The following is a 12,535-nucleotide window of genomic DNA, read 5'->3' as shown; positions in this document are numbered from 1 at the left end:
TAACCATGTATTTTGATTTTGGACATTGGACCATAATAGGTAAATTAAAAAAATTGAAGTTCTTAGACCACATTCTTTCTGTGTCAGAAACCTATGCTGTGTCAAATATTTAATCACAATCCAAATTCAGAGCTGTATCAAGCTTGAATGTTGTGTCCATACTTTCCCCAACTGTTCAGGGTTCGACCTCTGCGGTCGTATCAAGCTGCGCCCAGCAAAGCATTTTATTTAAAAAGACTTTCTTTGGTATATTATTTGAAGAATTTTTTGGCAGGTTTGTTTGTTATTTTGTATAAACTAATTTTCTGAATGGTATATATATATATGTAAAAAAATTATGAAGTGAAATCCTTTAATTAGAAAATAATCTATTTTTATTAATGTATATATTACATAACATTGTGTAGATAAAATTTGTTGACATTTAAAGATAAGTTACAAATCTATATTAGTTTGTGACAAATAAAAGAAAAAAATATTTGGAACTATTAATTATATTTGATTATAATTTGAAAAAAGATATTCACTGTATTACATCATATCTAATTTTAGAGAACTATTAATCATATCTAATGTTAAAGTGTTTTCCACACTTTTTTTCATCATGCTTGAAGATATTGATTGATAATTGGTATATAGTTTTATCATGACAAGTTATACAGATCAAGTTCGAAATTTTGTTTTGGTCTGATAATTTTGTGCAGAGTTATGGTCCTTGGACTTCACTCATTTAATCAGTTTTCCACACTGTTTTTAGTCATGCTTGAAGATATTGACTTGATATTTTCTTTTTGTTTACACCATGACAAGTTATAGAACAAGTTAGCTTTTTGTTCCAGTATAATGAATTTTTACCTGGTAGGGGACTATGTATTGCCATGCAATACTCTCAGAATGCTTGTTTAGTTATAAAACTTTGATGAAACTTACACATTAACATTAAAATTTCAAATCTACAAGTCTCAATTAAAGCTACAAGTGCTGTTTTTATCTATTAAGTCATGAATATTCAATAGATCAGTAAGTGTGGCAAAATCGTATTTTACTTGATAATGACAAGCCAGTACACTTTGTTCTGATTTCATTAACCAGTATGTCAAATAATAAATATAACATGGTATGCTACCATGTGGGAAGCATGGTGAAGGGCACACTAAGATCACAAGTATTTTTTTACAGGTGTTATGTCCCTTAGAAATGTAATTTATATTGAACATTGCATTGTAAGCTCTCTAACACCCACTTTTCCTGTCAGATTTTATGAAATTTATATCAAAGATTAATATCAGCAAGGTCTTGAAAAAGTTTGAAAATCAGTGACAATCAACTTTTTTGACAGGGGTTATACCCATTGGAAATAGAATTATATTGAGAGTAGCATTGTTAGCAATCTCTTGTTGATTGTTAGGAAAAAGTTTAAAAGAATTTTTGTAGAGTTATTACCCTTGGACAGATCAAATATGTGCATCAGCAGGGGACATTTGAGCACTGTTTTTTTTTATATAATAAGATTACACAAAGTATTCATCAAGGTCATCTTTTGTTCTGTTTCTGTATACATAGTGTACCTTGTTTTGTCAACATGTCATTCCTCATCTTTTATTCTGTTTCTGTATACATAGTGTTCCTTGTATTGTCAACATGTCATTCCTCATCTTTTGTTCTGTTACTGTATACATAGTGTACCTTGTATTGTCAACATGTCATTCCTCATCTTTTATTCTGTTTCTGTATGCATAGTGTACCTTGTATTGTCAACATGTCATTCCTCATCTTTTATTCTGTTTCTGTATACATAGTGTACCTTGTTTTGTCAACATGTCATTGCATCATCTTTTGTTCTGTTATTGTATACATAGTGTACCTTGTATTGTCAACATGTCATTCCTCATCTTTTATTCTGTTTCTGTATACATAGTGTACCTTGTTTTGTCAACATGTCATTCCTCATCTTTTATTCTGTTTCTGTATACATAGTGTACCTTGTATTGTCAACATGTCATTCCTCATCTTTTGTTCTGTTTCTGTATACATAGTGTACCTTGTATTGTCAACATGTCATTCCTCATCTTTTGTTCTGTTACACAGCATTACATTGTAACTATTTTTGGGGGATAATATTTGGAAATGTAACTGTTTTCCTACATTTCAGGCTTCATCTCTGGTAATCACAGGAAGTGTACCTTGTTTTGTCAACATGTCATTGCATCATCTTTTGTTCTGTTACTGTATACATAGTGTACCTTGTATTGTCAACATGTCATTCCTCATCTTTTGTTCTGTTTCTGTATACATAGTGTACCTTGTATTGTCAACATGTCATTCCATCATCTTTTGTTCCGTTTCTTGTTTTGTCAACATGTCATTCCTCATCTTTTGTTCTGTTTCTGTATACGTAGTGTATCTTGTTTTGTCAACATGTCATTCCTCATCTTTTGTTCTGTTTCTGTATACTGTAAATTCAGAAATTATTGCGATGTTTTTATTATTGCGAAAAATGCGACAGGGTTATAATCGCAATAATTTAAACTCGCATTTTGAAATTTTTTATATGAATTAAACAGAATTTTTTCACAATATCGCAAAAATTAATATCGCATTTTAGTCTAAAATGACAAAATTGCATTAATAAATGCACGCAATAATTTCTGAATTTACAGTACATAGTGTACCTTGTATTGTCAACATGTCATTCCTCATCTTTTGTTCTGTTTCTGTATACATAGTGTACCTTGTTTTGTCAACATGTCATTCCTCATATTTTGTTCTGTTTCTGTATACATAGTGTACCTTGTTTTGTCAACATGTCATTCCTCATCTTTTATTAGTTTTCAACACAACAGAGTTTAATGAAACAAATTTTGAGTGTTTGTAATATTTGTTAGCTTTGTTTTACAGCAATTTAATAGTTAGAGTGGGGAAACCAGAAGTCATTGTACCAGAATTGGTGAAGACATTGAGTGATGTTCAGAATTTGGTATTTCATGAAGAGGTACATTTTGTAACTATATTTCGCCCAGTTTTCCATTTGAGGATAATACTTATATTGTTTAAATGTGGTTAAAGTTGTTTGTTACAGATAAAATGAAAACTAAGAGAAAAAAATGAAACTTTTATAGGATTTATTTGCCTGCAGAAAATTAAGTATATACAAGTGAATAATGGTATATATTGAAGTAATTTGAATGAGGGACATCCATATTTTGCAAACAGTCGGACAATTTTATGGTTGATGTATTTGTAAAGAATAGTAGTGTTAATTTTATGCCAATTTTCAGGCTTTAAGTTCTCTTATTCCAGGTGACCTATGAAGAATTGAAGGTTGAAAAGGCATTGAAACATTGTGGAATTGATGTTAAAACATTCTGGGGGCATACTTTATACCATAAAAGTGATCTGTCATTTAGTGTGAACAAGTAAGAAACAAAAGCTTTATTTTATATATGGGAATATATTTTGAATATATGACCTATGACATACATATACCTGATAATGATTATGCCAAGATATTTATTTTACCAATTCACTGTTTCAGCGCTGCATTATAGTTTAATTATAATTCATAAATGTTACTTAGGGGAACTAATTTCATAGTTTTTGTCGAGCCTGCGACTTTTGTCGCAGAAAGCTGGACATAGGGATAGTGATCCGGCGGCGGCGGCGTTAGCTAACTTCTTAAAAGCTTTATATTTTAGAAGGTAGAAGATCTGGATGCTTCATACTTTGTATATGGATGCCTCATGTTACGAAGTTTCCGTCAGTCACATGTCTAATGTCCTTGACCTCATTTTCATGGTTCAGTGACTACTTGAAAAAAAAGTTAAGATTTTTTGTAATGTTAAATTCTCTCTTATTATAAGTAATAGGATAACTATATTTGGTATGTGCATACCTTGCAAGGTCCTCATGCCCGTCAGACAGTTTTCACTTGACCTCGACCTCATTTCATGGATCAGTGAACAAGGTTAAGTTTTGGTGGTCAAGTCCATATCTCAGATACTATAAGCAATAGGTCTAGTATATTCGGTGTATGGAAGGACTGTAAGGTGTACATGTCCAACTGGCAGGTGTCATCTGACCTTGACCTCATTTTCATGGTTCAGTGGTTATAGTTAAGTTTTGGTGTTTTTTCTAATACTGTATGCAATAGGTCTACTATATTTGTTGTATGGAATGATTGTAAAGTGTACATGTCTAGCTGGCAGGTGTCATCTGACCTTGACCTTATTTTCATGGTTCAGTGGTCAAAGTTAAGTTTTTGAGTTTTGGTCTTTTTTTCTAATACTATATATGCAATAGTTCAACTATATTTGGTGTATGGAAATATTTTATGATCTATATGTCAGTCATGCAGGTTTTATTTGACCTTGACCTCATTTTCAAGGTTCATTGCTCAGTGTTAAGTTTTTGTGTTTTGGTCTGTTTTTCTTAAACTATAAGCAATAGGTCAACTATATTTGTTGTATGGAAGATTTGTTAGCTGTACATGCCTGCCTAGCATGGTTTATCTGACCTTGACCTCATTTTCATGGTTCATTGGTCAATGTTTAGTTTACTTGGTTAATGTTAAGTTTATGTGGCAGTTGTAATAAAGCTTTATATTTAGGACTATCAACATAATATCAATGATTAGTAAAGAAGGCGAGACATTTCAGCGTGTGCACTCTTGTTATTTATAAGTATTAAAATGGGCCAACAATTTTCTGAAAAAATATTTAACTGTTGGAGATTTTGAAAATAAAATATAGATATTACCTATGCTTTATTTTTATAAAACCATATGTTTTTTTTTTCATTGGCATTAATTTTTGTCCTCTTTTGCTTCCTATATAAGAAGAAAGTCTCAGACTCCCCTTTTGAACTCAATCATTGAATTAATGAGAAAAAAAAAATGTTCAGAAAATCACGTACTCTGATTCATATATACTTACAGCAGTAAATTATAACATATCAAGTAGTGACCACAGCTACCAAAATCAAGCTCAAAGGTCATAATTTACTGCTAAATAATTATGTAGTCCTAAACTCTAATGTAGGCCTTCAGAATAGGTTTTATACAACAATGAAATAAACAGTGCAGAATGATATAGCTGTATGAAGCTGGGTGTGAGATATTCTTATATTATCTAGGTTGAAAATGTTTGATAATGTATATACCAGAATAACATTTTCTTCTACACTACAGTACTAATTTTGTAGAAAAATTATCACAAAATGCGTTGCTTTCCATAGATCCAATGTTTATTTATATAATCCATATGGTATTTTTTTCAGTTTACCTGATGTTTATACACAGTTTAGGAAAAGTGTAGAAGCCAAATGTCCTGTAAGAAAACTTATAAATGTGGATGATGTCAAACCAGTTCCTGAAGGTTTAGAAGAAGGACAGGTTCCTACTATGGAAGATTTAGGTGTTAAATGTAAGTAAATACATATACAATAGGCCTTCACTTACTAAAAAAAACTTGTACATCAAGTTTGATTCATTATCTTAAATCCTTATATTTCATTATTTCTTATGGTTCTACCTGAAAGGGAAGAACATGTGCATATAGGATCTAACAGTAAGGGGAGATAATTCAATTTACTTATCTCAATATTGCAATATTTATTAATAACTTATAAACTCAATTTCTCTTAATGACTAGATGAATATCAATGAAATTTTACAGTTGTAGAAAATTACATGAAGATATTCAAAAAAGGAATACAATGCACCTTATCGCTATTTAGTCCAATCCGGGAAAAACAGTTGCTTAGACAACATCCTGTTGAGGTCAAGCGGAACAAAACAATGGTCATCAGCAATGAGCTGAGGGAGGAAAAAGTTTGGAAAATAGACATTTTAAAATTTTGATAGTTTAAGAAGCTATTTCTGAAAGACAAATTCAAGTCATTGAAAATGCTTTGTTTGATGTGTTTACGATGGTTTAAACATGTCTCTATGATCAGTTTTATGCACAATACATTGTTTGAACAAGGCCCAAGATAGCGTCAACTAGTTTGAAAAGTTGTGTTATTTTAGAACTTATCCAGATAGGAATAAATAACAAGAAGGTGTATTCAGGTCCCACATGTTAAAGGGTAGATAATCGAACTTAATTTAATAATGCAATACGAGGTAATAGTCTAGAAAGTGCAACACCTCCTAAACAGCTAGACAGGTATTGATTTAACTTTACAAAGTTCTAAATCACTACCTGAGGATGTGCATAAAGGAGTGTTATCCTTTCCTACCTGTTTTAAAAAGGGACTTTGTCCCCTAGATTGTAAAATTGTTTTTGCTCCATTTCCTTTTTTGTAACTTTTCACAGATTTAGTCATTTATAAATTTAATAAATTAATACTATTGAGGGCCCAAGGAGGTATTGTTTTGTGAGTTATTTTAGTTGCATATGCATTTTACAGAAAACTAAATTTCCAGCAATACAAACCTAAAAAAAAGGGTGGATCTGCAGTTCCTGTTCATGAAACAAATACTGGTACTGAAAGCATAGTAAACCATAATCATTTTTGTCGAGCCTGCGACTTCTGTCACAGAAAGCTCGACATAGGGATAGTGATCCGGCGGCGGCAACGTTAGCTAACTTCTTAAAAGCTTAATATTTCAGAAGTTAGAAGACCTGGATGCTTCATACTTTGAATATAGATACCTTATGATATGAAGTTTTCGTCTGTCATATGTCCATTGTCCTTGACTTCATTTTCATGGTTCAGTGACTACTTGAAAAAAAAGTTAAGATTTTTTGTAATGTTAATTTCTCTCTTATTATGAGTAATAGGATAACTATATTTCATATGTGCATACCTTGCTAGGTTCTCATGTCTGTCAGACAGTTTTCACTTGACCTTGACCTCATTTCATGGATCAATGAACAAGGTTAAGTTTTCGTGGTCAAGTCCATATCTCAGATACTATAAGCAATAGGTCTACTATATTTGTTGTATGTAATGATTGTAAGGTGACCATGTCCAACTGGCAGGTGTCATCTGACCTTGACCTCATTTTCATGGTCCAGTGGTTAAAGTTAAGTTTTTGTGTTTTGGTCTGTTTTTCTAATACTGAATGCAATAGGTCAACTATATTTGGTGTATGGAAATATTTTACGATGTACATGTCAGTCTGGCAGGTTTTATTTGACCTTGACCTCATTTTCATGGTTCATTGCTCAATGTAAAGTTTTTGTTTTGGTCTGTTTTTCAAATACTGTATGCAATAGGTCAACTGTATTTGGTGTATGGAAATATTTTACGATGTACATGTCAGTCTGGCAGGTTTTATTTGACCTTGACCTCATTTTCATGGTTCATTGCTCAATGTTAAGTTTTTATACGCCCGTTTACAGGACGTATTATGGTATACCGTTGTCCGTCCGTCTGTCCGTCGTCAACATGTCGGACATTAATTCTAAAACGCTTTAACCAATATGCATGAAACATTGGTAAATTGTTTATATCTATTGATGTGAGCTCCCTTTTGTTTTTTATAAATTTCGGATGTACCGTTTCCGAGTTTTGGGGTTTTATTCATTAAAAAAGGGGGGATTTTCCAGTTTTCGGACAATACCTCGAAAACAATTTTCACCAATTTGCATGAAACTTTTGTGAATTGTTTATATCTATTGACATGAGCTCCCTTTCGTTTTTTATAAATTTCAGATGTACCGTTTCCGAGTTTTGGGGTTTTATTCATTAAAAAAGGGGGGATTTTCCAGTTTTCGGATAATAACTCAAAAACAATTTCACCAATTTGCAAGAAACTTTGGTGAATTGTTTATTTCTATCGACATGAGCTCCCTTTTGATTTTTATAAATTTTAGACTATACTTTTCCGATTTATGGTTTTTTTTTCATTACAAAAAGGGGGATTTTCCAGTTTTCAGACAATAACTCAAATATGCTGAAAGCATTTTTTATGAAACTTTGGTAAATTGTTTATATCTATTGATGTAAGCTCCCTTTTGATTTTTATAAATTTTCGATTTTACGTTTTCGTGTTATAAGATTTTATTTGTTTATAGTCTGACAACAGATTTACTAAGTATTGTGCAACAGCACAGAGTATTGCACAACAACACAGTGTATTGTACAACAGCAAGAAATAAATCTTTAATTGAATATAAATTCAATTCATATAACCTATTTCAAGTTCTTTGACTACATTTATTCAGAAACCTATAATATGTCAAATATTTAATTACAATCCAAATTCAGACCTGTATCAAGCTTGAATATTGTGTCCATTTTTGCCCCAACTGTTCAGGGTTGGACCTCTGCGGGCGTATCCAGCTGCGCTCAGCGAAGCAGTTTATTGTATTTTGGTTTGTTTTTCTTAAACTTAAAGCAATAGGTGTATTTGGTGTATGGAATGATTGTAAGGTGTATATATCTGTCTGGCAGGTATCATCTGACCTTCACCTCATTTTCATGGTTCATTGGTCAATGTTCAGTTTTCCTGGCTAACTTTGTTTCTTAGATACTATAAGCAATAGGTCAACTTTATTTGATGCATGGAATGCTTTTAAGGAGTACATTTCTGTCTAGCAGGGTTCATCTAACCTTCACCTCATTTTCATAGTTCATTGGTCAATATAAAATTTCCATGGTTTGATCTGTTTCTTTATACTATAAGCAATAGGTCATCTATATTTGGTGTATGGAATGATTGTATTAAAGGTGTAAATGTATTTCCGGCTTGGTTTATCTGACCTTGACCTCATTATCTTGGATCATAAATGTTAGTGTGATACTTGTAGTAAAACTTTATATTTAGAACTATCAACATAAAATCAATGGTCAGTATAGTAGGCGAGACATTTCAGGGTGTGTTCTCTTGTCTAAAATTAATGTGACGATAGTTTTGAAATTATATAACACATATTAAGTAAAATGTTAACAGTTTCCATAATGTTTAAGCAAATAATTTAAGGTTTATTGGCTTATTACCACCAAAAACAGATCAAGTTCGAATTCGGGTGGCATCACTATAAATGTTCTCGAGTTATGTCCCTTGATAAATGGAAAGATTGCTGAATTTGCTGTATATTTACAAGAGGGGCATCTGTGTCCCATGGACACATTCTTCTTTATTTAAATCCTTCAACAACAAGCACACAGCCCTATTATTATTTTTCTAAATTTTGATGAAAAATGCATTTTATATTGAAAAAAGACAGACAGTTATTTTGATTATTTTTAATTTCCATATTGAACACTCAAAAAATTAATTTTGAAAACTCTAGGGCCTACACTTATATAATAGGTAGAATTTTCTTAAGGATTATACAACCAGGCTCTCTGTTTGTAAGGTTGAATTATTAGTATTTTATGAAGAATAGTCAGCATTTTGGTTGATTAAACTAGAATGGAATGTATTCGTGTAGCTGTTCCTGTGGATCCCAGAATTGCATTAAATTTCAAAGGAGGAGAAACAGTGGCATTAGATAGACTGAACCACTACCTATGGGAGACAGATAGTGTGGCAACATACAAAGAAACTAGAAATGGCATGATTGGTGCAGATTATTCTACTAAGTTTTCAACATGGTAATTTATAATTTAGTTAATTAATGGCCAAAATTCAGAATGTTAAAATTTTTCACTTAACTTTGTCTTTAAACTGGAATGGCTTTTCATGTACTCTCATTTAAAAAAATATTTAGATTAATTTCTTCATGACTGGAACACTTCTTAGTTGCTTGTCTTGCATGTGGCATCATAATAAAACGTAATTTTGTGGTTGCACCATATTTCCATGTCTGAATTTTTGTTCAATGCCATTGGAAAATGCTGAAATATATTCTGTAAATTGATGATAAATTAGCACCCTATTTTCCAATTTGAAAAAAAAGGCCTAAATGCTAAAAATTGTACTGAACCAATCATAAGATGAGACCTTCAAGGTAAATACAAAATGCTACCAAATTATGTTGAATGCCACATTTTTATCCTTATTTGTAATCATGGTCTATTTCAGCAACTGACATTAAATATGGTCACCATAGTCATGGAAATAGAAAAAATGGATGAAAACATTTAACTACTCTTTACAGAACTGATTATAAGTAATACAAAATTTGCAGAAATAATAAGTCATTACAAATGAATTCCTATCTTAAATGCCTAAAGTAAAGGAGGTACAGGGTATTTCTTTTTGAGACAGATACCAAATTAAAACACAAACATACACAATTATTAACATTGAGTTCAAATAAGTATTTTATTTCAAATGAATTGTGTATTTCTTTTCAATAGGCTGGCTCATGGCTGCATTTCACCACGTAAAATATTTTGGGAGATCAAACAGTATGAACAGGAGCGAACAGCTAACCAGTCCACATACTGGGTTATCTTTGAATTGCTTTGGAGGGATTACTTTAGATATGTGGCACTAAAGTATGGAAACCAGATTTTTTATGAAGGAGGTTAGAATTGATTTAATACATTATTTTCTCTAATTCTTACACGATTTATCCTTTTCCTGACCTGTTGATTATTTTTATTTAATCAACGTGTGGTTCGTTTGATCTCAGTTCTTCATTGGACAAAATTCAATTATGACGTCAAATTTTCTTGCTTTCCTCTGAATTTCCTATTATGACGTCATGATAAAAGGCAACCATGTCTGATGACATCACATAGAAAGAACACATCTTTTTGCAGATCATTCGAAAGGAAGAATTGAATTTGTCTGCATATCGTTTAAAAATCATCAGAGAAACAGATTCCACCACCAAATCTTGTGCAATACGATATTTATCCACTCTCTACAGTTAAATTTTAAATATTTAAAACGCTCGGCAAGCCTCCCATTTTAAATTTGAAAATTTAACTGTCTCGAGTGGATAAATATCCACTTGATACAGTGGTAGAATCTATATATATTTACAAAATATTGATTTTGATATTTGTAAAAATCCAGTTTTGTCAGATTTAGCATTTCAATAATGTGTGCAGCCTTGAAATATTTTATTTGACTAATTTGATTTGTGAAGAAAATACAGACTTAATATTTCACGTAGAAAATAAAGTTTTAGTACTGGCATTTTTCTTGCACTGCATATCTGTATGTTAATATATACAATTAATTAACTATTAACTTTGTACTTCAGGTGCAATTTTCTGTATTGTTTTTATCCTGATGATGGTGCCCTAGGCACCGAAACATGTAGATCAATAAATTTTCTGCAGCAGTCCCTAAAGTGTTGTTGTTATAAGACTTTCTACATTTTTATGTGCTTTCTCATAATGACCCTGCATACCCGAGGTATCCACTTCAGGGACTCTACCGTACTTCAGATTCACCTGGCATTGGTTCACTTGCATTTGTAATTTATTAACTAGTTTTAATTTGTTTGTAGGTGTCCAGAATAAGAGAATTCCATGGAAACAAGATAAAGCTATGTTTGAAGCATGGAAGGGTATTATTTAAAAATACTGTCTAACTTGTACTTGCACAAAAATAGGCCTAAAGAAGGCTTCATATATTACAACCTTAAAAAATATGATAAAGAACAGAGATTGATAAATAGAAGAGGTGGTGTTCATGGAAAAAAAAATATTGTGTTGATGTTCATGAGACAAGAACGTCATGAAATTTTTCGAAACATCTTTAAACTGTGGATTCAGTAATATTCAGGGGATACTAAATTTTGTGGGTAATAATAACCACCAATTTAAATGTTCAACAAATAATCAATTTTCTATTTGCATTTATGCAGCCTTTTGAAAAACCATGAAATCAAATATCTACGAAAATACAATTTTCTCTCAATCCATAAAAATTGGTATCCACGAAAATAAATGAAAATAAATGCCCAGTATAAAAGCAGTGGTTACTTTATTGCTGTTCTTCATCTTGATGAATGATCAGAAGGGATGAACTGAAAAGTTCACTCCTGCATGTATTTTTAGGCAGAGCCTCATGTTAGTGTTTTACTAAGTTTTTAAATTCATTGAAGGATTGTAAGGCTGTGATAAATGCCTTTCTAGACAGATTACTATTACAAAAAATAAAGTGAATAAGTACAATGGAAATATTCCAGAAGACAATGTTATATCATGTTCAAGATATATGGTCAGAATTAAATAATTGATATACATATCAAGGCAACACCAGTAAAAATGTTTCTTACTATTTGTAGCATTATTAGAAGTATGTTAATGCAGTAGAATGTTTCCATTTTCAGATGGTAGAACTGGTGTTCCATATGTTGATGCAAACATGCGAGAAATGGCTGCTACAGGTTTTATGTCTAACAGGGGGAGACAAGTAAGATTTTGCTTTAGACTTTAAAGTTATGTCTTTTTTAAGCTGTTGTTATGCATGCATTTGTAAAGATTCATTTTGACTGAGATATTGTTGCTGTTAAAGGATGGGTTAATATAAAAATAAACTTCATATTCAATTCACTCCCAGCTGTTAAGTATTTGATAAATAAATCCTCTCCCTTCCCAGAGTAATTCGGAGGTTGTACTTATCGGGGCTAACTCAACTATCGTTATACAGAAAGAACACAACCATACAGTTTAACGT

The 12,535-nt window shown here is 31.7% G+C and overlaps 2 protein-coding genes across 4 annotated transcripts in view; both read left to right on the top strand.

Annotated features, from left to right (window-relative positions):
• Nucleotides 1–12,535, top strand: part of LOC127698557 (proto-oncogene c-Rel-like) — a 182,992-nt gene that overhangs the window by 46,689 nt on the left and 123,768 nt on the right. The window lies entirely within an intron of this gene.
• Nucleotides 1–12,535, top strand: part of LOC127698566 (cryptochrome DASH-like) — a 32,230-nt gene that overhangs the window by 5,451 nt on the left and 14,244 nt on the right. Inside the window, exons 3-9 of the mRNA XM_052202073.1 lie at nucleotides 2,899–2,992; nucleotides 3,301–3,416; nucleotides 5,275–5,420; nucleotides 9,384–9,546; nucleotides 10,255–10,424; nucleotides 11,361–11,420; nucleotides 12,189–12,271. Of these exons, the coding sequence (XP_052058033.1) occupies nucleotides 2,899–2,992; nucleotides 3,301–3,416; nucleotides 5,275–5,420; nucleotides 9,384–9,546; nucleotides 10,255–10,424; nucleotides 11,361–11,420; nucleotides 12,189–12,271 (832 nt within the window). The remainder of the gene's footprint in view (nucleotides 1–2,898; nucleotides 2,993–3,300; nucleotides 3,417–5,274; nucleotides 5,421–9,383; nucleotides 9,547–10,254; nucleotides 10,425–11,360; nucleotides 11,421–12,188; nucleotides 12,272–12,535) is intronic.

This window comes from Mytilus californianus, unplaced genomic scaffold (genome assembly GCF_021869535.1).
Source record: "Mytilus californianus isolate M0D057914Y unplaced genomic scaffold, xbMytCali1.0.p SCAF_4, whole genome shotgun sequence".
In the NCBI taxonomy this organism is placed as follows: domain Eukaryota; kingdom Metazoa; phylum Mollusca; class Bivalvia; order Mytilida; family Mytilidae; genus Mytilus; species Mytilus californianus.
This window is presented reverse-complemented; position numbering and strand designations above follow the sequence as displayed.